This window comes from Megalops cyprinoides, chromosome 8, assembly GCF_013368585.1.
Source record: "Megalops cyprinoides isolate fMegCyp1 chromosome 8, fMegCyp1.pri, whole genome shotgun sequence".
NCBI classification, from domain to species: domain Eukaryota; kingdom Metazoa; phylum Chordata; class Actinopteri; order Elopiformes; family Megalopidae; genus Megalops; species Megalops cyprinoides.
In genome coordinates, this window is record NC_050590.1 from 31,524,439 (window position 1) to 31,550,722 (window position 26,284).

A 26,284-nucleotide genomic window follows, 5' to 3' on the forward strand; every position below is an offset into this window, starting at 1 on the left:
TCAGAAAACATTTTCATTTACATTTGTGTGTGACTGTGTGTTTGTGTGTGCTGGTATGTGACAGTGTCTGTGGGTATGTATTTGTATTTGTATATCTACTCACACGTGGACACTTTTATATTTCCAGACAAGAACCACAGTGAAGAAACTGGCCGTGGCTCCAAAGTGGAAGAACTATGGCCTGCGAATCTTTGGCTTCATCCACCCTTATAGAGATGGTGCGTGTCCGCTCTCACTTACCCGGCTCCCATTCACTTAAGTGACTCACACGCAGCTCACAATGGAAAATTCTGGAATATTATGGGTGCTGTCAAGGTGTAACAGCAGGTTCATTCCCTAATTTAGCATTTTCTTCCTGGCTGAGCTGGATCAGAGACATATACTGCACCTCTACTGTCGCTCTCACACCTGGCTAGGTGAGGTCAGTAATATTAATAGCCACAAGACATGCCGTGCCCTAAAACACCTGCCCTGAGCTACAGGATTGCTGCCGGTACTGCCCACGCCAGTCTGTCCACACACAGCATACCACACACCCATATACAGATACACACACACTGACACAATCACTTGCTCACACACACACACACACTCACACACTCACACACAGACATGCACACACTCACACACATACACATACATAGACACGCGTACACTCAGACACACATGCAAACACACATACACATGGATACACAAACACTCACACACACACAGACATGCACACATATACAAACAAACAAACTCACAGATACGTATGCACATGCTTACAAACACACAAAGATATGCACATACTCTCTCACACACGCACACACACACACACACACACTCACACACTCACGCACACACTCACACACTCACGCATATACACACACCGCAGTGACCTCACACATGCAGGGAAGGAGATGGGACTGGCTGGAATCCAACGCAGACAGTAGGAGAAACTGTTTGTTTGTGCAATTTTCTGTCTCAGCTGCAGTTTAATTTCTGCCCTAAAGCCCCCTGTTCCTCTGTCATTTCCCACTGCTGACCTGAAGCGTTCATCCTGCAGCCCCTTTCAGAGTTCTCTTTAGGAGGGGGGCCCCTCAACAGACTGCTGACAGGCTATAGAGGGCCTGGTACAGGCTGGTGAGAGAGGCTGCCGATCGATAGGCTTTGTTTCTCACCTGCAGGGGATTTCCAGTTTGCTGTGGCCTCCGACGACAACTCAGAGTTCTGGCTGAGCTCTGACGAGAGTCCGCTCAATGCCAGGCTGCTGGTATACGTGGGTCGGGTAAGTGCCAGAGAGGAGCTAAAGGCCCGCTTGGTGTCTGGCATGTGTTATTATGAAAAAACAATCCGAATCACAAACTTGACCCCGCTGTTTGTGCTCTGTCCCCACCCCCCAGCTTAACATCTAAAGCACCTTTTATGGCAAAGCGCTGGCCCTGTGATACTCCCCTAAGCACCATGGTACCTCTCATAATAAGTTTAATACCTCACTCAAATCTGGCCGCCCATCTCTGTGCAGCATGCAGGTCATCATTATGGCCTCAATCTTTATTCCAAAGCCCCTGAATAGTTTTTATTTTAGAGTTTTATCCCACTTTAGCATTGGTCTAAGGACAGGGTTTTATTATGTGGATAAAATTAGGCTAAGTAATGAACAACTGTCTGCACAACAGATTTTATATCGCAGATTTTATGATGTAGCAAATCACAAAGACATGGTGAAATATACTAAAATACAGTGGACTGAATCATGCCAATAAGAGTCAGATCCATGGATATTAAAAAACACATATGAGATCAGACTGAAATCACAACCCCTTTAGGCACATCATTTAAAAGGCCTGCTCCGTTGTTAGAAATCAGTTCATAAACTCATTTCCATCTGTGAAGTATGAGGTTTGACTTCTGTTTTAGTGTACAGTACAGACCAAGAGTATCCTGAAGTTAGTTTGGCTACATTAGTCAGTTACATTGTCAAATGCTGTTACTTGAATTTAAATTCCAAACAGGGATTTAGTAGGAGAATTTTGAGACAATCCCTACACAATAAAAAAACCCACCCATCCACAAGTATAAAAAACCCACCCATCACTTCCTTTTCATGTCAGCTGTTCCCTTCTTTTTCCCATCTCCTCCTCCTATATTCCTGTTATGATGTCCAAAGGGAGGGGGAGGGTCAACATCCTTGACCCATGGCAGGAGGCAATCCAATCCAAAGACCAGTGCCCCACAGACAGCAATACTTACATTTACTGTATTAAAATTCATATCTCCTAAATCGAGCATTGTATTTAAGCAAGAATGTATCAGGTTGTGGTACGTATTTATTCCTCTTATTAATATTAGTTTCATCGGAATGAAAAGCCACCTGTACCTGAATGTACCAGCTAAAGACAAAAAAGGGGTGAGGATTAAACTGGCAGTCACTCAATCACATTTGGCTCTTGGGGAATTGCTGTAACAGAATCTGGCCCTTTTATGTGAGCTGATCCAGGGCCAGCTCACAGCAGTCCTGTGGTACATGGTAAATGGCAGGGGGCTGTGGAGAGTACAGTTCTGCTAATGCAGCATGGTAGCCCATCGGGTCAGGAAGTTCACCTGCCGTGAGGCACTGGTGTCAGCTGTCTCTATGCGCCAGGACTGATAGGAAAATAATGAGCCCAGACGTGTGGACATTGCAAAACTTTGACCCCTTACACTCCTGTCTAAGCTCCCTGTGTCTTCCTAACAAGTTCTCTGAGAATAGTGAAGGCACAGGTATGTGTGCATCAGTGTGTGTGCACGCGCACGCGTGTGTGTGTGTACACACTGTACATGTCGAAGACAGCTAACCCATAACTCCAAGACTCTATCCATTTGTTTGACTGCCATAGTGTTCCTGTTCTCTCTCTCAGCATATTTCTCTTGGTTCAGTGGGAGTGCCGTACATGATGCTGTCCCCCATGTGCCAAAGTTCTGCAGGTGACATTGGTGTTGAGCAGGAAGGTGTCCCTACTGGATGCTTGTAAAAGGCTGTGAAGTTATAATTCACCTTGTGCTTTCAATTTCATACCAGTTTCAAAATAATTGATGTGATGGAATCAGTAAACATGGTTGGTGCACTGTAAAGCAGGCACATACTGTTGGGATACAGTGCACTAGTTATGTTATAGACTTCAGTGCCTACTGAAGCTAAATTGTTAAGCAGTCACCTTTGCTGCTGAGTCAGAGAAGGACTGAAGTGGCAGGCACTCCTATTGCAGACAGTGGTCCAGGTCACATATGAGATGCTTAGGTCTGTCTGCATATGAATACATAATGTACATAGGTGCATTACTCTGTAAAATGGGGCTCCAATGACACCACTGTGGAGCACATTTCAGTACAGTGGGCTAAACTGTCCCACAGGTCAAAGAGAGCATCCGTCCTCATATCCAGCTCTCTGGATCACCTGGCACAGAGAGGGGAAATATTCAATCCGTTCCGCAAAGCCGGACACAGCCGGAGAATGTCACTACCTATTCAAGCATGACACGAATGTCTAAACTTACAATGTACTTCATACTGGAGATTTAATAAGAGATAGAAGAATTATGACTTTACTGTTCCTTTTACAACCACCCTAAATTGCTAATTATGCGCAGAAAGAGTATCATTTTGTGATGAATGACACTGTTTAGACCAATTTGTCTGCTTTAAAACGCTGCTGTTAGATGCCCTGCCAGACGGCGTTCGCTAAATGTCATGGATCATAACATCTGTTAGATTAGATGTGACATGCATATTATAGCTGAGGTAGAGCAGACTGAGCTCCTAACACTCCTCAGAGCCCCTGTGGTTGCTGAGTGCATTGTGGGACGTATCATGACAAGTTCACCCGAAATTGTAAATGACATTCATTTTAGTTTTCAATTCAATATACAGGCTCACTTTCAGCCACTCAAGATAGACCTAATGGGAATTGACCAGAAAGTTTCTGTTCGATTTTAAACTCTTTCCAGAAATATGAATAATATGACACAACTTGTGGGTACTGAAACATGACAGATGCGAGAGAAAAAGAAAGGGCAAAACCTGTTTCTTTTGATGGGGTCCTGAGACTAATTTGCTTGAAAGGAAATGCAAAGTTGTCGTTGGAATAGATCTTTCTTATTTTCACGGCCTCTCTGTGGAGGATTTTCACAGAGGTGGGAGGGTGGGAGGGAGAGAGTTCACCCTACCCCCAGGCTGGGTTTCCCTGATTGGAGAATATGGGACAGAAGGGACCTCCCTCTAGCTCTACATTCCCTCTACCCAATCAACAGAGCTCTGGCAAGTAGTGATGGACAGGTGAAGCAACCAATGACACTGCAGTCCAGATGGCTGGGGGACAAGGGGTAGGGAAACGGGTGCAGTGGGGACGAAGATACTTCATCAACAGTTTACTCTAAGTTTACAACAGTTTAATGAAACTTTGGCCCCTTCTATGTATGACGCATGACCCCCCCCCCCCACCTACATTTTCCATAATGAAACTTTGGCCCCTTCTATGAATCACACATGACCCCCCCCCCACGCCCCCCCAGATTTTCCATCCCTCAAAGAGGTAATGAAGAGGTAATGGAAGAATTGTGGCACAGGGATAGTGTATTGATTTAGTCTGGCCTTAATGGAAAGGTTTACAGTTCACAACTATACACACAATCATGCTCACACAAAGAAGTCAATATTCTGTGAGAGACACAAGGTGTGTGGAAGAGCTGACCAGCCAGGGCTTGTCTTTGTGTGAGAGTAGAATGGCGGCATGTCCGGAATGTGCAGTGATTTCTTATATCCCTGTAGTTTCACGCTCCCTTTTGTTAGCGTAACATGTCACCCCTGACACTGAAGATCAATGGGTCGCTCAGACCTAAATTGCTGTGTGTCTTTAGCAAGTGTTCGAATGAGACTGTTAAGACCTCTCTTGTCTTTGGTGATACATGTTCTCAGAGTGTGTTTGTCCTCAGAAGGCCCACGTGTTCCTCTCTCTGAAGAAAAACGCAAACCATCATGTCTTTTTCTTCCCTGGGTGCTCTGGCAAACGGAGGCGACATGAAAGAAAAGGAAGGAAGGGAAAGGGAAAGAGAAAGAGAAAGGAATCCGGCATTATGTTATGGCGTGCGTCTGCTTCTCTTTTTTTCTTGTATCTTACCCTCTGTCATTTGATAGGACTCTGTTTCAGGGGAACCAAAATTAGTTTTCTCAAGGTAATCTGTTGTCTGGGGAAAGTCCATGTCTCTGGGTAAGTGGTAAGGGTGGTTTAAGGCCGCCGTAAGTAGAACGTGTTGACCAAAAGTGCGGTCTTTACTAATAAAATTAAACAAATCAGTGTGGCCATTGTAACCACTCTGCCACAGCTAGTATACACTGCAGATATTGTGTAGAAATTCCAGCGGGGAATTTGGAGAAATTAACTGAGACCCCGTTAACCCATTGAAATGTAATGGACACCCTGAAAACATAATCTGCCAAATGTTTGACTGTTTATCTACTCCATGGCATTGTTCAGTTCTTCAGTTCTGGTCTGGAGTGAAAAGTGGCTCATACTTTGACTTTACATGTTTTGGTACTTTAAAAAGGGATTGCTGTTAGAAACAACACTAGTTGGAAACATGAGGAATGTTAGCCTTGGAACATCAGCTGTTTTTACAAAGGATGAGCCAGAATAATTATACATGCAGATGGAGAACATCTTGTATGTTATCCAAAGAGCCATGGCTTTGAAAATGTTGTTAGGAGTTAATGACTCAGGGTGTTAAGTGCTGTTGTGACGCAAGGTTGTAAGTGAATGCAGCCGCCAGGTGCAGCTGATTGCGTGGCATTAATGCGATTTCAATCCCGGAGATACAATCAGTGGTAAGGTCCGTAAAGCGTAAAGAGTAAAGTGGTAAAGAGATAGTCATAAAAATCCACTGAGCTTTTATATCATATTATAAATCTCATGCCATTACGTTATCTGTATTTGATGTTTTGTTCATTAGTTCCCTGTAATGTAGGTTCCAAAGGAACATTGAGGTAGAAAAAAATGATTTTTTGATGGGTATTTTTGGAATTCCGAAGTATAAAGGAAGAAAACAGTCTTCTTTATTTTTACCCACTTACCTCCTCTTCAAAGAATTTGATTCAGGACAAATGTGTGTGTGTATGTGTGTGCATGTGTACATGTATCCATGCCAATATATAAATATATAAAGTCAACAGAGTGGTCTGTTAAGAACAGATGAAGGCCTGAATACATTGCTGTGTTTAAAATGTCTTTGATGGTCAGTATGTTCTTATAAAGAGCCCTTTGAGCCCAGGGCGTCTGGATTATTGAGAAGTCACGAAGAATTGCAACTAATTACCAAAAATCGCATGTCACGCCTGTATAGCTTAAAAGGGGAAGAAGGGGGAAAAACAATATACAAACAATTAAGCTATCGCATGCTGTGATTTGTGCCGTATGACTCCATTATGGAGCAGAGGCAATGGGGGTGCTAATTATAGGAGCTTTAGTTGCTCTGAGTCAGTGAGAAAATGTGCATTCTGTGTGCAACTGGAGAGCAATGGTGAGAGACACAGAGCCTTGCTTGTGAACTTATCAGGAGGTGAGAGAGTTTCTGTCTCTCTGTCCCTCTCGCTCTCTCTGTCTCTCTCTGTCACACCTGCAGACACACACACACACACACACACACACACACACACAAATGCACCCCCCCTGAATCCCTCTCACTCTGCCAAATGAGCAGCAGATGTGTACCTCCCTTCATCTCTCCCAGTGAAGCTGTAATGCTCACCTGTTGGTTTCGTTCATGTGTTCGTGGGTGAGGCTATTTGCAATGCTGTGCCGGAAAGGCTGCCGTCGGTGAGCTTGCAGCATTGATTGCTCAGTCATGTTTCTGGTCCATGCTCATCCCCGGCTGTCAGTATGCCTGCCATGGTGTTGCCTATCTGGAAACACTACAGGAGGAATCTGGCACAGAGAATCCAGGCTCTATCATCTTTCCATGCATCATGCCAGTGGTGTGGAGCTCCTATGAACACATAACATTCTCACAATTATCACAGTGTTTGCTCCTAGCTTTCCCTGTCCAAACCCCAGCAACTAGGTCTGTGATGCTGTGACTAACACCCAAAGCAGACACTACATCACTGCACACCAGATGGTTTCTGAACCAAACAAAGTTAAAGACAAAAAAAAACAAAAAAAAAAAAAACAAAGTGGCACTTTAGGTAACATTGCAGCATTTGTCATGTAGACTGTTCTTTCCAGAGACTGAATGGACTTTTTAAGTAGGGAGATTTGCTGGTGTTGTCTTATTGTTATAATGCCAGAAGCTAAAAAAGTCAGGGAAAGCACAGACACTAACATTTGCTTTATAAACTTTATGAACACTTTGTTGGTTCATAAAAGTGATACAATTGATCATGGTGTGTAACAGTGACTTTATTTCCCCTGGTCTGTCGGTGGTACTAGTGTTTATATTCTCCTTACTGTAGCAGTGTGTAACAGTGTCTCCTCTGTCTTTCAGTTGGGCCCAGAGTGGACAGCCCCTGGAGAGTTCAGCAAGTTCAGGTCCCAGTCATCCAAGTCTATTCAGTAAGTACCTGCTCTCCTGCCAGGGCCCCACCATCACATGCAATCAGGGATCAGGCCCTCACCGTGGTTGCCTTACAAAGGATAATCTGGACAAATTACAGCGACAGGATTCATGCACACTGCACAGGGCTATGTTTGGAGCTTTTGCACAGCACCAGCTACCATGACTCGACAAAAATACCAGCTAGGGTGTTGGTCAGATGAGAGAGTGTTGTATGCTAATTTAGGTGTATCTGAAATTATCATTGTGTGAATGAAGACACACACACACACACACACACACACACACACACACACACACACACACACACACACAAACATACACACAGACCTTGATCCCTCTAGAACTTTTATTCTGAATGTTTCTACAGACATTGGGATGCATTTTAAGGTGAGTTCTCTGGGACACAGTGGAAGCTGAGTCCAGCTGAGGCTGGCTGGTGGCACGGCTAAGATAAGGGTGAGAGCCAACCTTGCTGTTTCCAGAGGAGGAAGACCACCATGAAATCTGAAACTGAAGTGACACGTCAACGTAATCACTCAGTCTCTGTCTGTCTTTCCTTTCTGCTCTGTTCATTACTTGTGCCTCTGTAGCCTGGAAGTGTAGCAACAAGAAAGATCCTTAAATATGCAAATCAGCCTGGCTACTGTGGCTCCTCGCAAATCCTTTATTCTTTTGTTCTTTTGTTTGTTTTCTAAATCAAGCCAGACTCTTTGAACATCAACGTATTTGTCTTTGCACTGCGTGTTCAGTAGCATCAGCCTGCGCCACACAAGAAAATTGGTTGCATTCCTCCTACCCCTCCTACTTCCTACCCAGACCAAAGGGTCTATGGCCATGGTGGGATTTGGCACTTTTGGGGGACACATTAAAAAGCAATAATTTATTTTTGCTTTTGTTGTTTTCATAACTGCCACTGCTGCCAGGGAAAGCATGTTGATTGCTGTCAAAGGTGAGGCTAGGGTAGAGTGGTGGCCCATGTTGAATAATTCACCCCTATCGCCAGCTTTTGGAAATGTTTATATGTTTAAGAGCATATTGTTGTTGAACAGTGATGACTTAACTTTGCCGGCTGTATCTGTTACAGTCTGAAATGTAACCCTCACACCATGGCATAACACTGGCTTTATGTGGAGCTGTTTTGAACAATATTATAATATATCTCTGGCAAAACAGGCAGCCTGTTTCACAATGACTCAGTCTGCAATATTCTGCAGTTGCAGCATTTATAAAAATACTACCATCAATTGTTTTCAGTATAAAATCCTGATTTCCAATGAGAGAGATGATTGAGATTGAAATTGAGAGCAAAAAAGAGTCATAGTAAATTTTTAAAAAATCCCTTTTGGGGGCTTTGTTTTAGATTGTTGTATTGGCTCTCTGATTTTATTTTGTTATTTTCACTCAGTGAACTCGTGAAGGTGAGTTCATGAAGATGTGTTTTTTATGTTCTGAGCGTGTTGATTGGCTGTTCTACCTGTTCTCCATATCCTTTCATTCCTGAATATCCCATCCAATCACATTATAAATCATGAATATCTTATGAATAATTGACACAATCCCTTATTTTCCCAGTCTCTCTGTAAAAAAATTATTTATAACCAAAATTCGAGAATAGAACCCCAGTTTATGTCATGGTGTCTTTGGGAAAGTAGCATTTTGTTGTGTTTAAAATGGGGTTTCCAGGAGCACATTTTATCAAACGGCTGGAACCGTTATTAATGACAATAATGAATGCATGGTACACTTAAATATGGGATCACATGTTACCTCCTGTTTGATTGGAAAGTCGTGGCCTCTGTGATGCATGAGAGTTCTATTCCGGTCCCGGCCTATCGGTGAGCAGCATTAGCTGTTGAGCTCTCAGCAGAGGCAGGCTCTGGAAGTGACAGCGAGGAAAGGCTGTCCCCAGGGTCACTTAAGAGCCATTGACTTTTACTGCATTATTCATCCAGCGTCCCCTCAGATAAGCGCTCACCCCATTACAGAGAAAGTGGATGCAAGTGTTGATATGCTGGGCCTGGGGGAGGTGCTCTTTAAAAGCTGAGCTATAGAAGAAAAAGGTTAAAAGAAAAGATGAAGAACCACTTAACCCTCTGGTGTGTAACCCTTTCTTTTTTTAAATCTTTATTTAATCAGTAAGTCTTACTGAGAACTCAGTCTTTTTTTACAGTGACAAGCTGGGGAGACAGGGCAGGTATGGAACAAAAGTGATTGAGTAGCCAATCAGCTGAGAGGATATGATTTGGCAGCCAGTTGTAGAGAGCCAGTCTAGGAGACTGACCAGGTCACAGAGGTTAATACCCCTTGTGTTTGCAGTTCAATATCATTGTAGCAGGTGAAAGGGACAGCAATGAGTATGGGGTGCCGTTTAGGAAAAAAATAATACATTTAGTGTGTATATATTGGTTTGGTTTGTATATATATCGGTTTGATGTGCACATATATTGGTTTGTCATGCATGCATATATTGGTTTGTCATTTTTGTTTGTATTGGTCTGTCATCAACACATATATTGATTTGTCATTTACGTATGTATTGGTTTCACCATTAATGATTGTATTGATTTGTCATTGATGCATCTATTGGTTTGCTGTTTATGCATCTATTGGTTTCATTGTCTCTTATATTGGTTCTACTCACTCATGTATTGGTTTGATATGCTTATGTGTTGGTTTGTCATTTACGCACCTATTGGTTTGAGACAAACCAATATATGTGTTGATGACAAACCAATACATACGCATATTAAACCAATATACAAGTAAATCATACCAATATAAATGACACTTGGACCAATAGGTGTGTAAATGATAAACCAATAGATGTGTAAACGACACACCAATATATGCGTGAATTACAAACCAATACATGTACACATCAAACCGATATATATATATGCAAACCAATATATATACACACTAAATGTATTATTTTTTTCCTAAACGGCACCCCATAAATGAGACATACATACACATGACCTGAGGTTCTTACAAAGTCACTCCTCTGTTTTTAAATTACTTTGGACACTGCAGAGATGTCTGAGACACAACACATTCCTCTGTATTTTTTTTTTTTTTGTAAATTACATAAACCCATTTCTTATCATTCCTCACCTCACCAGCCAAGGCTTGCTGTCATCAGCTGGAGCCCCAGATATTCCTGGAGCATCAGGGTTTTTGTGTATGTGTGAGAGCAACTTTTTATTGATTTAGTTAAAAAGATACAAAACAAACAGAGGTGTAGTGTGTGGAAATATGATCAAAAATTAAAAAAGTTTCTGTAGTAAAAATATGTAGACAGAAATAATCTAGACAGTACAGAAAAAGGAGAAAAAAATAATAACACAACATAACAAAAATAAGCGAATAAAATTTGACTTAAAGAAAAGAACATGCGATCGCTTAGACCTTTAGTCACACACCAGTTGATGTGCAGGACGCAGGCACAACTGCTGGTGGTGAAGGCCAAACCCACAGCGTCCTGTGCCCTGAGGCTCCCGTGGCATGCATTTATGTGGGCCGGTTTGCCATCCCAACACAGTTACGGCACTGTTAGCCATTGGCTTCATTAAACTGTGGCTTGTTAGCTTGACAGCAAGGAAAGAAAAGAGCATTACTTTTTGAAGTAAGGCAATGGCTTGGTGGCTGTAGTGAGGTGGGGAATTTTAAATTGCATGGCAAGTGGAAAATCTCTGACACCCAATCCCTGAGATTGAAAATAATACTGAAATGAACCATTGGGGGGAAAAAAGAAATGGTCACATGGTTATAAAAATAAAACTAAGCTAAAATATATGACTAAATCGAAAACCTGCTGGACAAAGATAAAGTAGGCTATATGAAATATTGGAGCAATGTAGAGGCAGAAAGGCGAGAGTCAGAGAAAAAAAATGCAGGAATTCAAAAACCCGCAGAGCTTTGAAGAAACAAAGATGTCAGCTGCCTAACCATCTGACAGAGTATTAAATACGATGCCTGTCCTTGTCTGTAGAGAACTCAAACAATGGAGGAGATGGAGGACAGCAATACCTCCATGCTTTTAGATCCACGCATTCCATGGTTACTGGCTGAGTAGAAAGAACACCCACAATGTAGCTTTCCCTCTTATCAACCACAAAATGTGCTTCACTTTGAGCGTGCTATCAGAAAAGCATGCTGCGGAGACAATTAACTTGTCAGATTCCATATGTTGTGTGCATAAGGAATCCAAACCTCTCAGTGGTTGTTTGCTAGTGATTGTTCCTTTTTTATCAGTAGAAGGCCTCACTGTGAGTTGTGCACTTTCATGCAAAGTATCTTCACGATTCTCATTATTTACCTCATTCATTTCCACAGTTAGTCCATTGCTACTGCGATGTACTCAAGATGTTCACATGGGAGAGAGGAAGTCGTTTTGATTAGCGTTTATGTTTTATGGAGTCAGGAAGGCAATGCTTATATTCTCTCATTGGATTTTAATGACAGCGCAATCTAAAGGAAAGCGTAACAGGCCGAGAAATAAACACCCACACACAGAGACATCTCTTTTTCAGTCTGAGCGTGCTTTATATAACTCCCCATACACCCGGAGCCATGAGGTGGATTCCAAACCAGTGCAAAATTTGCAAGCATTCACCCCACTGGGCTGATAGTTCTTAAAACCTTTAAAGTATAAAATACTTCAAACGGAGCTTTACAAAGTTCCAAGGAATGTGAGTACGAGTGAATGCATACAGGGGCTTCATTTATGCTGCTGTGTTGGAGAGTTTTACAAGGAGGGATTTATATTTCCACTGCCACCAGTCACTCAGTGGCACAAGGTCTGCTCAGATAAGAGGATAGGATAGGATTTGTCACACACAAACTGCATTGCCCAGTGGGTCCCTCAAACAAAACTGTCCCGTGATGGATTCTGAAACCAGACAGGCAAGTTTGCTGCACATCCCTCAATCCATTGTTTTGTCATTCCTGCCCATGTGACTACAAGACATTATATAAGTAACCAAACCACACATTTTGTCATAAGCCGTTTTCACATATGAACTCCGGACAATGTCCGGAGAATGAGGTCTGGACATTGTCCGGAGTTACCCTTTCACACATGTAGCACACAACAGGAGATTGTCCGTGACAGACGCGTTCTCTCCTACTGGAAGTACTCCGGTTTGGTTTAGGCAAGAGGTGGCACCTGGGTAGAGCGTGCAGGAGACAGGACATGATGCAAAAAGTATGCTGCAGAAATCGCAGTGGCTTAATTCGAAACCACCCACTGCATACTGTGTACTGCGTACTACACAAGTATATACTGTATTTTGCATGCTGTTTTTCAGTGTAGTACCCAGTATGCGACCATTAATGATAACATTTGTAGTATGTTAAATTGTCGTGTGAAATCATTGCAAGTTAAGAAATGTCCAGATTTCCTCGTGGTATTTTCCAGTTAGACGCCACTTGCATTCTCACCAGTGAAAAGTATTGATGAGTTCACTAAAAGCATTCGCGAGTTGAAGTATTTTCAGGTTTTTTCTTTTCAACGTCTTACCTTTCAGTGGTAAGGGCACATAATGTGGCATGGAGGAGGAGAAGGCAAACATAGCTATTGTACTTTTGGGTAGCATATAAAAAAATATCTCACATAACCATCCAAATGGTACAACCAGTACACATAATTTATTATTAATTATATGTTTATTATTAACAGGAAGGTAAGTTTTTGTTGTTCGCAATGTAATGTTAGGTCACCAGTTCACCTATCTCACTATACCTATCACTATTACTTAGCTACAGCTTAGCTAGCTACTAACCAGATAATAAACTACTAATCAACGTTATTAATAATCGTAATAGACAAGTTTTGGCAGTATAGCTATAGCTAACTATCTCTTTAACGATCATTGGACTCAAAATAACATGCATTTGGATGTATCCGTAATATCAGCAAAAGAGTGGAAAGAATATATAGGCAAGCAGAAAAGAGTACGAAGCAGATGTTTGTATTCCTCTGGTTTTGTGCCAGTTGCTTGATAGAAATGTCATCAACACGCCCACTCGCTTGCCGTGGATTCTCCGGAACATGACCTGCTCTATTCACACATGGACCCAATCGGATGTTACACGGACTTTGTACTAGGGAGCTGGCAGGGTAAAGTCTGTTTAATGTCGGGTCCAACTGATTCGGACATTTGGGTATCACATACAGCTCCTCCGGGTAATGTCTAGATAAGTTCCTGCTTTCAGTGCATGTCTAAAAGGGGCTTTAGTGTGTTTATTGGCTCCGTGTTTACAGGCCTCATACAGGGTGACTCGCACACTGAAACTTGCAGCTAATTTACTACCTTCAACCTATTAACTGTTGTTTCATTGGCTGGATAATTACTAAAGCAGATCAGATCGGTAACCTTGGTTGACTGCAGTGGCAGTGCTACAACAATGAATGGAGCCTTTAGTAACAATCGCCACTATGACTCACTGTCGTCCAGCATGACATGACATATATGAGTAATGCACATTTGTGTGTGAGCTGGAGCAGAAATCCTTCCCAACTTAAAACTCTAAAAGTTCCAAAAACACACACACACTGCCATGCAGGAGTGAATGTCAGCTGAAAGAGAGAGAGAGAGGAAAGGGGGGATACCGCTGCACTGTGAACCATATGAGATGAGCAACCCTCCCATTGGGCCTCGCTCATCCATCCTTGCTGTTGCTCCCCATCGAGGCACAGCTGCATCCACTGGGCTCAGGCCTTATCTGTTGCCATGGAAACAATCAGATGGTGAGTTTTTCATAACAAAAGACCATGGGTGTTGCACTTTCCCCCACCCCCACCTCACCCCGCCCCCCATGGGAAACTAAATAAACTACCTGAGAATTGCCTGCCATCAGCTGGCTCAGCCTGTACCCATACACCTGTACATTGCCCACCGGTGCATTGCCCCTGTCACAAACCCACCTGGAGATCTGAATGCAAAAGCATCTGTTGGTGCTGCTCCATTATGTTGCCATGGATGCATCACCTAGATATCCAAATCTGAAGTTACTCCTCCTCTCACCTGCCAATTACGGCCTGTAGTTGTCCAGGTTTCAGTCCAACTTAAGATTTTAACTTATATACTGCTTTGGGTAAAAATATATAGTTGGACTAATATACAGTAGGATGAGGTACTCAAGTCTTTGAGTGAGATACTATAACTAGCAATCAAGAAAAATGAACTGGAGGTTAATGGAATATCAAAGTCAGAAAAAAGAAAAAGCCCTCAACTAGATATAAGAGCTTTGAGGCTTTGACCCTGGTCCTTTCAGGCGTCTCCCTGCGCTGTACGCACCAGCTCCAATAGCTTTTTATTAAAGAACCTGCATTTTTGCCTTTTTTTTTCCCTCGCCACCTTTAGTAACAGCCCTTAAGCGTCTGTCTGCTTGGCCGCCAGCTCATTGTTTGTTTGCAAGTGAGTCATCGCTTACGAGTTACTCTGCCCTCTTGCTCCTGTCGCTCTGGCCGGCCCACGCTCCCCCAGCTGCTGGGAGCTGATTCTGAAGGATTTGTCGGTGGGGAGGCTGATCTGCACCTTGGCCGGGCGGTATCTTCCTCACAGCTCTTGTCTCGAACTTCTGACACTCTATCACAATGCCTTTTCCGGCTCTCTGTCTCTCTCTCTTTCCATCACATTTTCCACCTAATAAGGTGGCACAGACATGACAAAAGGAGTGTCCTGAGGGCCACACAATTTTGAAAAAGCATGATTTATGACAGGTAGAGACACTACTCTTTTTCCCTAAAAAGGACAGCTTGACAGGCATCAGCTGGGATTGGCTTGCGAGGACATTTGTTACGCCATGCCTCGTTGACTCCTTACCTTGGGTTTGCTTGACAGTGTGAGTGGAAATAAAATGGAGTGCTCAGGTAGCATTGGACACCTCTAGAAGAGCAGGTTAACATACTGTTCAATTATGAGGTTTTAGCATTTAATGCGTCACCCTGCTCCCGTGAAGAAGGGTAGGGTGCAGAGAAGGTAGGATGAGAAGAAGGGTAGGGTAGACTAGAGCTAGAGTAAGAGGTAAGGGGGAGAGGCTCTTAGGAAGGAGAGTTTAAAGGGATCCTGGTGTGGTTCTTTCTCCTGATGCCAGGATTAGGCCAACGTGCTGATCAATATTAAATTGGACCGGTGCTGACCTTTCACGTTGGAACAGGGGAAAAGGAAGGATGAAAAAATGGGCTCTCTTGATGTCACATCTGGCATTTCTGGAATGGAGCCACACGATGGTAGATAGGCTGGGCTGACATTTTCCTAAAGCCTTCAAATGATGACCTGTGTCTATGTACGTGTGTGTGTGTGTGTGTGTGTGTGTGTGTGTGTGTGTGTGTGTGTGTGTATGTGAGTTAGCACTACGCTTTAACGTGAGGCAAAAAACTAGAACAAAAGCCATCTGTATCAAAGTGACTGTAATAACCCCTAAATCAAAATTGCTGTTATTATAAGGCTGATGAATTTAAAAAATATATTAAAATGAACAAATTGACAAATTATCAATTAAGAAATGAGGACATTATGAATCTATTTACCCATTACACAGAAACCAGAATAGCTTTATCCCTTTAATGTCATATGTGTTGAAGTATGGACAGGTGACAAGTGGGCCCAAACAATGATAACACAGCCAAGCAAGTGCACTGAATACTGATAAAAATACTGAGTTAAAATCAGGACACATAAGAGAAACAGTGCAGCACCTCATGACTTTCATTATGACTTTTCACCTCAGCAACTCATTCATTAATGAATTATGGAGTTGTGTTGCTAATGGACAATGCATTTGCTTTGCTTCCTGTTGAGGATTCAGCTGTAGAAAACAGTGTGGCTTTCATTATTTTAGAGGGGGGGTGAACCGCCACCATCCTACCACCACCCCCCAACACTCGACCAAACCCCCCCAATCACTGTTCAGGGAGACCTATAACTGGTTCTGTCTTGGTTTGTAGTAATTGGCTAATTTAAATATAGCTGTTTTTAGCATTGTAGGAATTGTTTATTCCCCCAGGTGGGTTGTTCTGGATATCTTTTTGTAAACAGTGTAGTGTTTTGAGGCTTGTTGGTAAATTAAATATCTGTGAAGTGTAGCATTTTTTAACTGAAGATGACATTGAAGAGTAGGTAAACCTCTCAAACTGCAGAATCACTATCTGAGCAGCCATTAATGCATCTTATTTGCTCATTGGAATAGATATGATGGTATTTACAGCCTCTGGTGTTAGCACTGCTGTATTTGAACATTAGAGAGATGAGGACTCAAGAGGAGTCAGCTAGCTCCAGCATCAAAGCTCTGGAAGACCGGAATTTTTATCAGTTTTATCCCCTTTGTCCAAAAATCCAATACAGGATGTCTCCACCCCCTGATCCACTTTCCTAATATCAGTCCCCTACCCCTCCCCTTGCCTTCACCTTCTCTGCCCATAAGTAACACAGTGTCATCTGAACCACAATGTGATCAACAGAAACGTGTCTAAACAAGCAGAGGCCTCTCTGTGTGGAAGCACCATTTTCCCTGTGATATGAAGGCGCCATCACAGGCATGCCCTGTGGCTGCAATCTGAAAAGAGGCGCATGGATAGAGGGAGAGACTCAGGCTGCGCCTGCGTGCACAAGGGTGGGGACCGTGACTACAGAGGAATGCATCTGGCTGAGGAAGAAGACAAGCTTTAAAGTCGATATAACCCCCCTTACTTTGCCCCAAGAGTCATGAGTTCCACATCTCTGAACAGAGCCAGAAGCTTCTTAAAATGAATCAGTCAACAGTGATGGTGGGGAGCTGAAGGGAGACAGTAACAGACGCTCACCCCACAGCAGAAAGGAGGGAAAAACCAGAGAGAGGTAGCAGAGAGTCCGCCATCTCCCAAGACAGGTTTTAACACTGCTATGATAAACGTGCCAGCTTATTATGGGCTTTTATTTATTCATATTTCACCTGTGGAGATAGGCCAGGGGACGGGAGTGGAGCTGGCCTTGTGGGTGGCTTATTTCAGAGTGGGAAAACCTGACACTCACTAACAGCCCCAAGCTTTTCTAGCATGAGCGAAGAGTGCATATAAATCCTCAAGGCTCCTGTGATCACTCCTGAGTGCTCAAGGTATTCATCTGATCTGAGCCATCTCTCTCTCTTGAGGATGTGCAAATCACAGCACTGACCCGTGTGCCTCAACCCACCACCCTTTGGTTTGAACTTATGGCTGTGACTTCACCACATGACATCTGCCCATAAAAGATGAAGAAAATAACCCTCTCCTTCTCCCTGTCTCTCTGTCTCTCTCTCTCTTTCCTATGTTTCTCTGCTTGGGTATCTTTTATTCCCCTGAATTGTTGAGGGAAACTCTCAGTTGTGTGAGCCCCAGCAATTAGTCAGACAATTAAAGGCTCGTCATGTCCTTGTCCACACTCCCGTCAATCATGTCTCCCCCAAGCCTTAATCTCTCACCATCTTTCAATCTCTTGGCCAGAGTACCTCTCCATTCATCACATCCACTTCATCTGAGCCCGCATACTCCACATCCTCCTGTTGTATGAAATGCAAGGCAGACAGACCTACATCGTATGGGAGTTCTCTCTGCCCTCCAGCTGGACTCACGCCACTGCCTTATGAAGCTCTTAGAGTCATTCACGAGGTGTTCAACAGTGTAAACAAGATGTTCCGTTGCTAGCCATTTACATTGTTTTCACTCCCTCCCTTCTTTTTTCTCTCTCTGTCTCTTGCTCTCGAGCAGCATTGCTCCTGCCTTTTTCTAGCTGTCACAGTGAAGCCCATTGTAATTGTGAGCTGCAATAGATTGTTTTCATCAAGGGATCTGTACTTACCTGCCAATCTCAGAGCGAGGAGTCAGAGAGCAAAGACATCACTCTGATGCTGTTTGGCTCCTTCTCTCTGGAGAAACACTATTATCTCAGATTCTCTGTGTGTGTCTGTCACTGGGTATGTGTACAGTGTTGTGTTTGTGTGTGTATGTGTGCACGTGTGTGTGTGTGCGTGTCCATATGTGTTTGTGTGCATAGGAGCATGTGCATGTGTTTGTGAGTGTTTGTGAGTGTTTGTGTGTGTGTGTATGTGTGTGCGTGTGCGTGTCCATATGTGTTTGTGTGCATAGGAGCGTGTGCATGTGTTTGTGAGTGTTTGTGTGTGTGAGTGTGTGTGTGTTACATGCTCGCTGACTTCATATAAAATACCTCTTGATGCTTTACTAAGGAATGTGGTAGGAATGGGATTTTCATGATAAGGCCAAGGGAAGATAATTTGAAGGTTTATTCAAATGAATATCAAGTTTGTGAAGGAAGGAAATAAACACCCAGAGGACATGCTGACAAGTCTCACAATGCCAAAAAACGCTGGAAAAAAAAAACAACAACACTCCCCTCTCTTTGAAGAGATGTCATTATAAACCCAGAACAGTCAGAAAGGGGCAGTGATTTTCCTGTAGGAAATAAGTTGAGGAAAGACAGGGAAATTGCACAGAGCTCAGAGTAATAGCTAAAGAAGATTAAACAATCCAGCCCCTGAATTCCCAGAGTCAGTGAATTTAGACTCCAAATCAGGACCTGACACAGCAGGAGTAACAGGATCCGTGACTGGAGAGACCCCGTGCCCAGTGTTTTGTGAGACCAGGGAGACCTCAGTGATATTGGCACTGTCACCGATCTCTGGCACCCATCAGTAATTTCACAGCATCCCTGTCATTTATCAAGTGAATCCCACAGATGAAGAAAACCCCCTGCCTGCTCTCTCTCTCACTATATCCTCTCCCCCTTCCCCTGAATCTCCAAATCCCTCTTAGTTAATTACCCACACTGCATGTCAGATCTGTCTTATGACAGGGCCATGTCTGTGATAGGAGAAACAGGGGGATTGCATGAGCTTGAATGGCCTCATTTGTATGTGTGAACCGACAGGGAATTATGAATATGCATGAACAGAATCACTCTGTGTCGGCCTTGTGCAACAGATGGTTTTCGCGAATTACCAGGCATAAATTTGCGAATAACTGAAATTTTATGTGGTGGTTTTATTTAACCGGGAGCAAAGTGGCATGTAGGCTGTTGTCATTTAGCATTTTTTATTCTCTGTATTCTAAGCCGTGAGGAATGGCTTTGCCGTAACACTTATCCCATCATGGTACACTAGTCATACCGTTTATTTCAACCCACCTTGTAATAATTCCAGCTGCCCCCCCAATGCACATACCCCACCTCTGCAGTCTGACAGCTGCCTTTCCACCTGATGTTGGACTGATATAAACACACGCACACACACACACACACACACACACACATAAACATGTTAGTTACTGTTTGTCTTGGGCTGGAGGGAGCTAATGGTGTGTGTAAGTAGCTGGGGACATTACCCGGCAGATGGGGGCCAATTCCAGGAGATGTGTTTTTGGTTAGCTGTGTGGCATGGAGCAGGGCGGGTGAGAGTACAGCTCTACCAGTGCAAGTTGGATGGAAAATCAACAGATGACAAAACACTCTCTGTTCCCTCCAGAAAAACCAGAGTGTGTGTTCTCTCAGCAGCTGTACCACCCTGTTACTTACAGTTACTTTCTCCAACCTGGGGGCTGAAGATGAGAAGGGCTGGGCTTGGTTAGTATGTTGCAGGAGACACTGTCTTTCATGTACAACTCGGTAATAAAACTCTCCCTATCCTCAGCAGATTATGTCTGGTGAGTGAAGTGTGCAAAAACAGCTGTCGGGCATTACCCACTATGGTTAGTGGTTCCCCCTTTCACCAAAAGGCCCTTTGGAAAACTTGAAAGGCACTACATAAATACAATCCATCATCATCACCATTAGTGGCCTCATTGTAAATATCTAATTTAAATGATTAAATCATGATTCTCCCCCTGTCTCTCTCTCTATCTCTGTCGCTCTCCCTCTGCTGTCTTTATGGGCATGACAGAGAAATATTTGTGTTGCTAAAGCACAATCACATTCACAGCAAACATTACACAGATGATTTAAATGTATAATTCACAAGTAGCAAATTGCCAAGTTAAAAAAAGACAACTAGAAAACAAACAAGTCAATTAATTACATTGACAGATTATTAATAATAAACTACTGAAATAATAAAATGCCCTCTCTCTCTCTCTCTCTCTCTCTCTCTCTCTCACTCTTTCTCTCTCAAAAACACTATCTCTCTCTCTAGTCTCATCTCCTCCAGACGGTACTACTTTGAAATTCTGCACAAGCAAGATGACAAGGGTTCGGACCATGTGGAGGTTGGGGTAAGTCTATTGAGGAGGGGCTGAACAGAGCTAGCCATTGCCAGCTCCCTGCGCAGCTCTACTGAAACTGCACAAGGATCCTGAGGTGGGAGGATGTGGGCTGTTAGTGCTGGAAGGATGCCAGGTGGTTTACCCTGAATGGCGATTGCTACATAAATCACTCAGTGTTCTTTTCCATGCAGTCATATAGCCATGGCCTTCTCAATGAATGCCTCCTTGTTGTCCCCTTAGCCTGAAATCAACGGGCCCAAGTCACACAGGCTGATTTTAAATTTGAGAACATCTCTCATGGATCACACAACAGGGATATTTTAAAACTCACACTAGATTACAGTATTCCTGTCATTTCCTATGCCCCCACGTTCAAAACCCAGAAATGAAAAAAACAAAGGATGAAAAATGTATAAAGAGCATAACTGAGATGGCCCAATCTCCTAAATTATATGTGCGGACAGCTCTAAAGAAAAGATCAGATGCTTTGTATGAGCAGCGACCCACAGCCCCCAGGTTATCACTGTGGGCAGAGTTCCTCATTGTCTCTCACAAACTGCTGAGTTTCTGTCTGCCCTACATCAGGTGCGTGAAAGATTTATTAGTACTAACATCTCATTAATGTTACTAAGTATTAAGTATGACATTTTTGAAGCTAAAAAAGTTAGAAACATGCAGAAAGCAGGTAGTCAAAGGTTAATATGATTTGCACTGTTTGTGCAAATCATATTAATCACTGTTTGTATGTTTTTTGGTGTACTGCTTCTGTTAAAACATTTGAGGACTATATTGTTAAGACAAAGATAATTCAGTGGTGTCGTTAGGCCTGGGCGTCCGAGGCTACAGCCCCAAATGTTTTATGAATAGCCCCGGATCTCAAAATTTGTTTTTTTTTTTAAAAATAAGAGTAATAAAAAAATAGTCCCGGATCTATTCATCTGTCATTCCGATCATGCATTAAAGCCCTCAAAAATAATATGATATCGTTGATCAAAATTGCAAGTACGTTTTGGGTCCTCTGTGTGTGATTCAAGCAGCAGATCTACTTCACACTACTTGGCATACGTGCATTTTGTGTGAGCATGAGACAGAGAAAGAGAGAGAGAGGGAGAGAGAGAGAGAGAGAGAGAGAGAGAGAGAGAGAGTGAGTGAGAGAGCGAGCGAGGCGCACCGGTTACAGGGCTTGTCATTGTTGGCATCTGGTGGTAGCTAGCAAGCTAATTCACTAAGGCAAGACTTGAAGGCTATGGATGTAAGACGTTTTTCAAACAGAAAAAGGATGAAGGCAACAAGGCGCAGGCGAGGCTAGAGGAGGTGGAGGAAGAGTTATCTCCTGTTGCTGTAGCAGCATATGAGTCAGGATGTGAGAGTGCCACTGCCACATCTACAAGCTCAGGTTGGTGAAGAAGAGGGCTCTTTAGCTAGCTAGCTAGTCTAGCTCAGTGGTTCTCAAACGTTTTTGTCACAAAGCACACCACTTATGAAAACAAGTATCAAAAATAATAACGAAGTTAAATGATAACTCAGATTGCACGCATTTTGTTTATTTTGATTTCATGTTGTGAAAGCCAGCCTACGCACCTGACTGGAACCTTTTGGTAGAGCACAGTGTCTCACATCTTATGTTCATTTTACTCTGAAATAACTTGAAAATGGTGCAATTATCGGGTGAAAATCTAAAGATTTCTGGGCTGGGATAAGCCCCCAGTGTTTCAAGATCCTAACAACACCTCTGCTTCCCACTCTTAAATGTTTAAGATGTATTCTCTACCTTCACACTATCCATCTGATACATACATAAAAGATTAATTCATACATTGATAAGGATGTAGTAATGTATTAATAAGCCCTTAAAATATGTTGTGAGCTTATACTGATCTCAGCATGTAGCTACCATATAGCATGCAGAAACATCTCTGTTTCCCCTTATTCCACTACAGTAAATCTCCAGTACAGGTACACTCCAGTAACTACAAGCGCTTGCATGTGTAGTGCTACCACTGAAGAGACATGCACTCAGTTTTTATGGCACAGAGCTCAAATAACACTCAGCTTCCCTCCTGCCTCTCACGGTAGTGAAAGCAGAAAGACAGAAGCAATTTGATTTCGAGAAGAATGTAGAGAAGATTTGTTCCTCTCTGTGCCATTTTCGAAAAGCAGGTCCTGGCACTGTCGTTATTATTAAAAACCGTTACGATTGTTATTTTCCTCAGGACTGTTAATGTTATTATTACCAGGTAATAAAGCTGTTGCCATTATACATTTTCTTTTTGGTATTTACAGCTGAGGCAGAATAGGAAATTAGATTATAGGCCACTTCAATTTGTTCTGAGAGAAAGCACTAATGAAGCAGAGAAGGGCACACAGTAAATCAGCAGGGGCCCCACTCCTTCTTTTCTCACACAGCCTGGGCTTTCATACCTTGTCAGAAATAGCATATTTACAGTGCCAGTCTAACACCCAACAGGCGCGGTACAGGTGAGGGGCCTCACCAGCGCGTTTAGAGTGGTGCGATTTCACAGGGCCCTTTGATGTTACGACTAGGATGAACATGACCCGGTGGATGCTGGGAGTTTAGAATTTTTTTCCCCCTTTTTCCAATCCGGGAGAGCGTGGACAAGCATGTGCCCTCCTCCAAGACACGTGATGTCAGCCGCTGCTTCTTTTCGCATTGTGGTCCACAAGCTAAGCTAGCACAGAGATGAGTCAGAGTAAGACATTTCATACGCAGCTTTGGCACATGGACCACAGGCGCCCAATCAACCAGCAGGGGTCGCTGTTGCTAATAACAAAGCCCCTGCCGACGTACCCACCCCTATCTCCGGCAGAACACAGCCAATGTGTTCTGCCTATGAGCTTCCGGTCACTGTCAGCAAGTGACATGGTTGGGTTCGAACCAAGGAGTACTTTTACCGACTGAGCCACTCGTTATTTTAGAGAAGGAAAAGCAAAGAGGAAGAATGCCAGCCAGAAACAAAGTTGGAGTCTGTTGGCTGGGTAATTAGAAATACGTCTCTGTCGGGCTCATTTCAGTCCTTTCACATGGGAGTTATAGAAAACAGTCACAGCAAGGCAGATGCAAAAAAAGAGCTTGAAATAGGAGACACATAATGAACACATTACTCTGCTCAGGGAAAAAAACAGCAATGCTTGTTTGTGTGCAAGGCGGGCCCTGAATGTGGTCTTTGTGTTTGCGTTCAGAAGGTGTGGACACATCACCGGCTTGGCTTTAATCCGGGCAGATGTCTGGTCTGAGACACCTACAGCCTGCTCAGGCCTGTGTTAAAAGTCACGTTCATGTTCATTTTCAACGCTGTCACGTTTCTCTTCAAATCACAGAAAGAAGGATTTGCTCGTTAGGGATAAGAGGTGGTAGGACTGAAAGATGCACCAGGGATTGCATCAGAATTGGAGGGGGAGAAAATAAAGAAAGAACGGCTTTCACGGAGAGGCCAGTGGTGGTGTATTTCCACGTTTTCACTTAACGGTCCAGGTTACTGCCTGTCCTGCTCTCCTGAATCTCTTTCTCGGAACGGATGCCAGAGGAAGAAGAGGGTTCCTGTGAACTTGATGCACGCTCACCATTGTAGAATAGATGTAACCGTTTAAGCCTGAAATCAGTAGCTTCTCGCTAATTGTAATTACCCGGCACTGATGGATGTTTTGCCTCTTGACTAGGTCCCTCGAGGAAACTAGCCATCAGCAGCCTGATTAGAAAGATTAGTGGGTGGGTCTCAATTTAGATGCAATCTCTGGGCTTCAATCACTTGCAGCAGTGTTTCTGCACAGTAGTTAGATGCGCTCCATGCTTCATGCTGGCTGGGTTCTTATAAATTGCTGTGATGTCACAAAGTTGGTCACATGTGTTCCAAATAAGGACCCTGTATCTGAGTAAGGTGTGTCCTCTGTAAGTGCTTACGGTGATCTGACAGCAGGTGGGGGTGTGTGGAGGAGCGTTAAGGAGACAGGTGGCACTGTGTCTGGGCCAGGTCATTGTCCCCCTGTCAGGAGCTTTGTTTTTTGAACCAAGCTGTGGACTGCATGTTGCACCATAAACTCGGCTCTTGCTACGCTCTTGCTACAGCCACTGTCTCCGCTCTCTCCTCCTTTTTCTTTTCTTTTGTCAATTTCACATCCTGGCCTCCAGTTTTCCATTATTTTTCTCTCCCACCCTCTGCTCCCTCTCTCTCTCTCTCTCTCTCTCTCTCTCTCTCTCTCTCTCTCACTCTCTCTCTCTCTCTCTCTCTCTCTCTCTTTCTCTCTCACACTCTCTCTCTCTCTCTCTCTCTCTGTTTGTCTCCCTCTATCCCATCAGGTTCCTGCAGCCAGTGCCCAGTTAGGGGATCTGACTGGCTGAATCTTTAGGAACAGTGACATCATTTAGAATATCTCCCTATGCAAATGTGTGTGCTCCTTCTTTTGAGTTCATTTCCCACTGTCTCTGTGAACATACTCAAAAATCTCCTGTAACTTCCTCAGATAGTGAGCTCATTTGTCTACTTAAAACATCACATCATAAAATGCTTAAGTGGTGCTTAACAAGACAGCTCAGTTTGCTTGATGCATTATTAAAGATGAAAAAACAATCTACCCGCTATTTCCCAGTCCCGGAGAAATACTCAGTAAGGATGCAATTGACTATGATTTATGACTCAGACCAGAACCAAAATACTACTAATCATGTACTATATATGTACTATATATGCAGCTGTTCTGCTAGTGGTTCCATGAGCAGCAGTCATAGTAGTAAGAGTAGTAGTGGTAGTAATAGTAATTGTAGTATTAGCTTGAGCAATGTGGACTTTTGTATTCATAGTGATAATACTCACACTGCAGTTCCCTGTCTTGTGCCTGTGTAGTGTAGCAGGTGAGGAGCTGGGCTCATAACCAGAATCTTGTTGGGTCGGCTCCCAGGTGGAACTGCTGTTGTACCCATGAACAAGCTATTTAACTTGAAGCACTAAATAGCCATTGTATTAATGTTTAATACAGGAAAGGCAAGCCACGTGAATCTCTCTAGGGGCAGGTTGTTTGCCGTAAAATTAAAATGAATAATCTTTTCAGCAACCTGTACACATCTTGTCCATTATGTGAGTCAATCATCAAAGGTTTTCTCTGCTTTTCTCAGCTGTCATTGGCAGAGTCTTTTATGGAAGTGAGGTGAAAGTCCAGCACTGTATGTGTTTGTGTGTGCGTGCGTTTGTGTGTGTGTTGGGCAGTACAAGGCTAACCTGCTTCACTGTTGAAAGCTCAATGTCAAGGGGGTGTGAAGTCCTCTTGATTTTGTTTGATTAATTTGCTGCTATAGTCCTCCATATTCTGCATATTGGTAGGGCTCAGTGTTCAACCACAGAGGATTTCCCTTTGATGAACCTTCAATAGCTCCCTCCTCTGGTCTCCCAGCACCCTTTAGAAGTGTTCCATTACAGATAAACCTTTTTGCTAACATGTTTACGTCTGCAGTGACCATGCTTCTCCCCCCTGC

General features: G+C 43.3%; 1 protein-coding gene across 3 annotated transcripts in view; it reads left to right on the forward strand.

Annotated features, from left to right (window-relative positions):
- Positions 1 to 26,284, forward strand: part of b4galnt4a (beta-1,4-N-acetyl-galactosaminyl transferase 4a) — a 125,198-nt gene that overhangs the window by 83,911 nt on the left and 15,003 nt on the right. For all 3 annotated transcript variants that reach the window (XM_036534766.1, XM_036534764.1, XM_036534765.1), the window contains exons 6-9: positions 128 to 218; positions 1,170 to 1,270; positions 7,497 to 7,564; positions 20,730 to 20,808. In XM_036534766.1, coding sequence (XP_036390659.1) covers positions 128 to 218; positions 1,170 to 1,270; positions 7,497 to 7,564; positions 20,730 to 20,808 — 339 coding nt within the window. The remainder of the gene's footprint in view (positions 1 to 127; positions 219 to 1,169; positions 1,271 to 7,496; positions 7,565 to 20,729; positions 20,809 to 26,284) is intronic.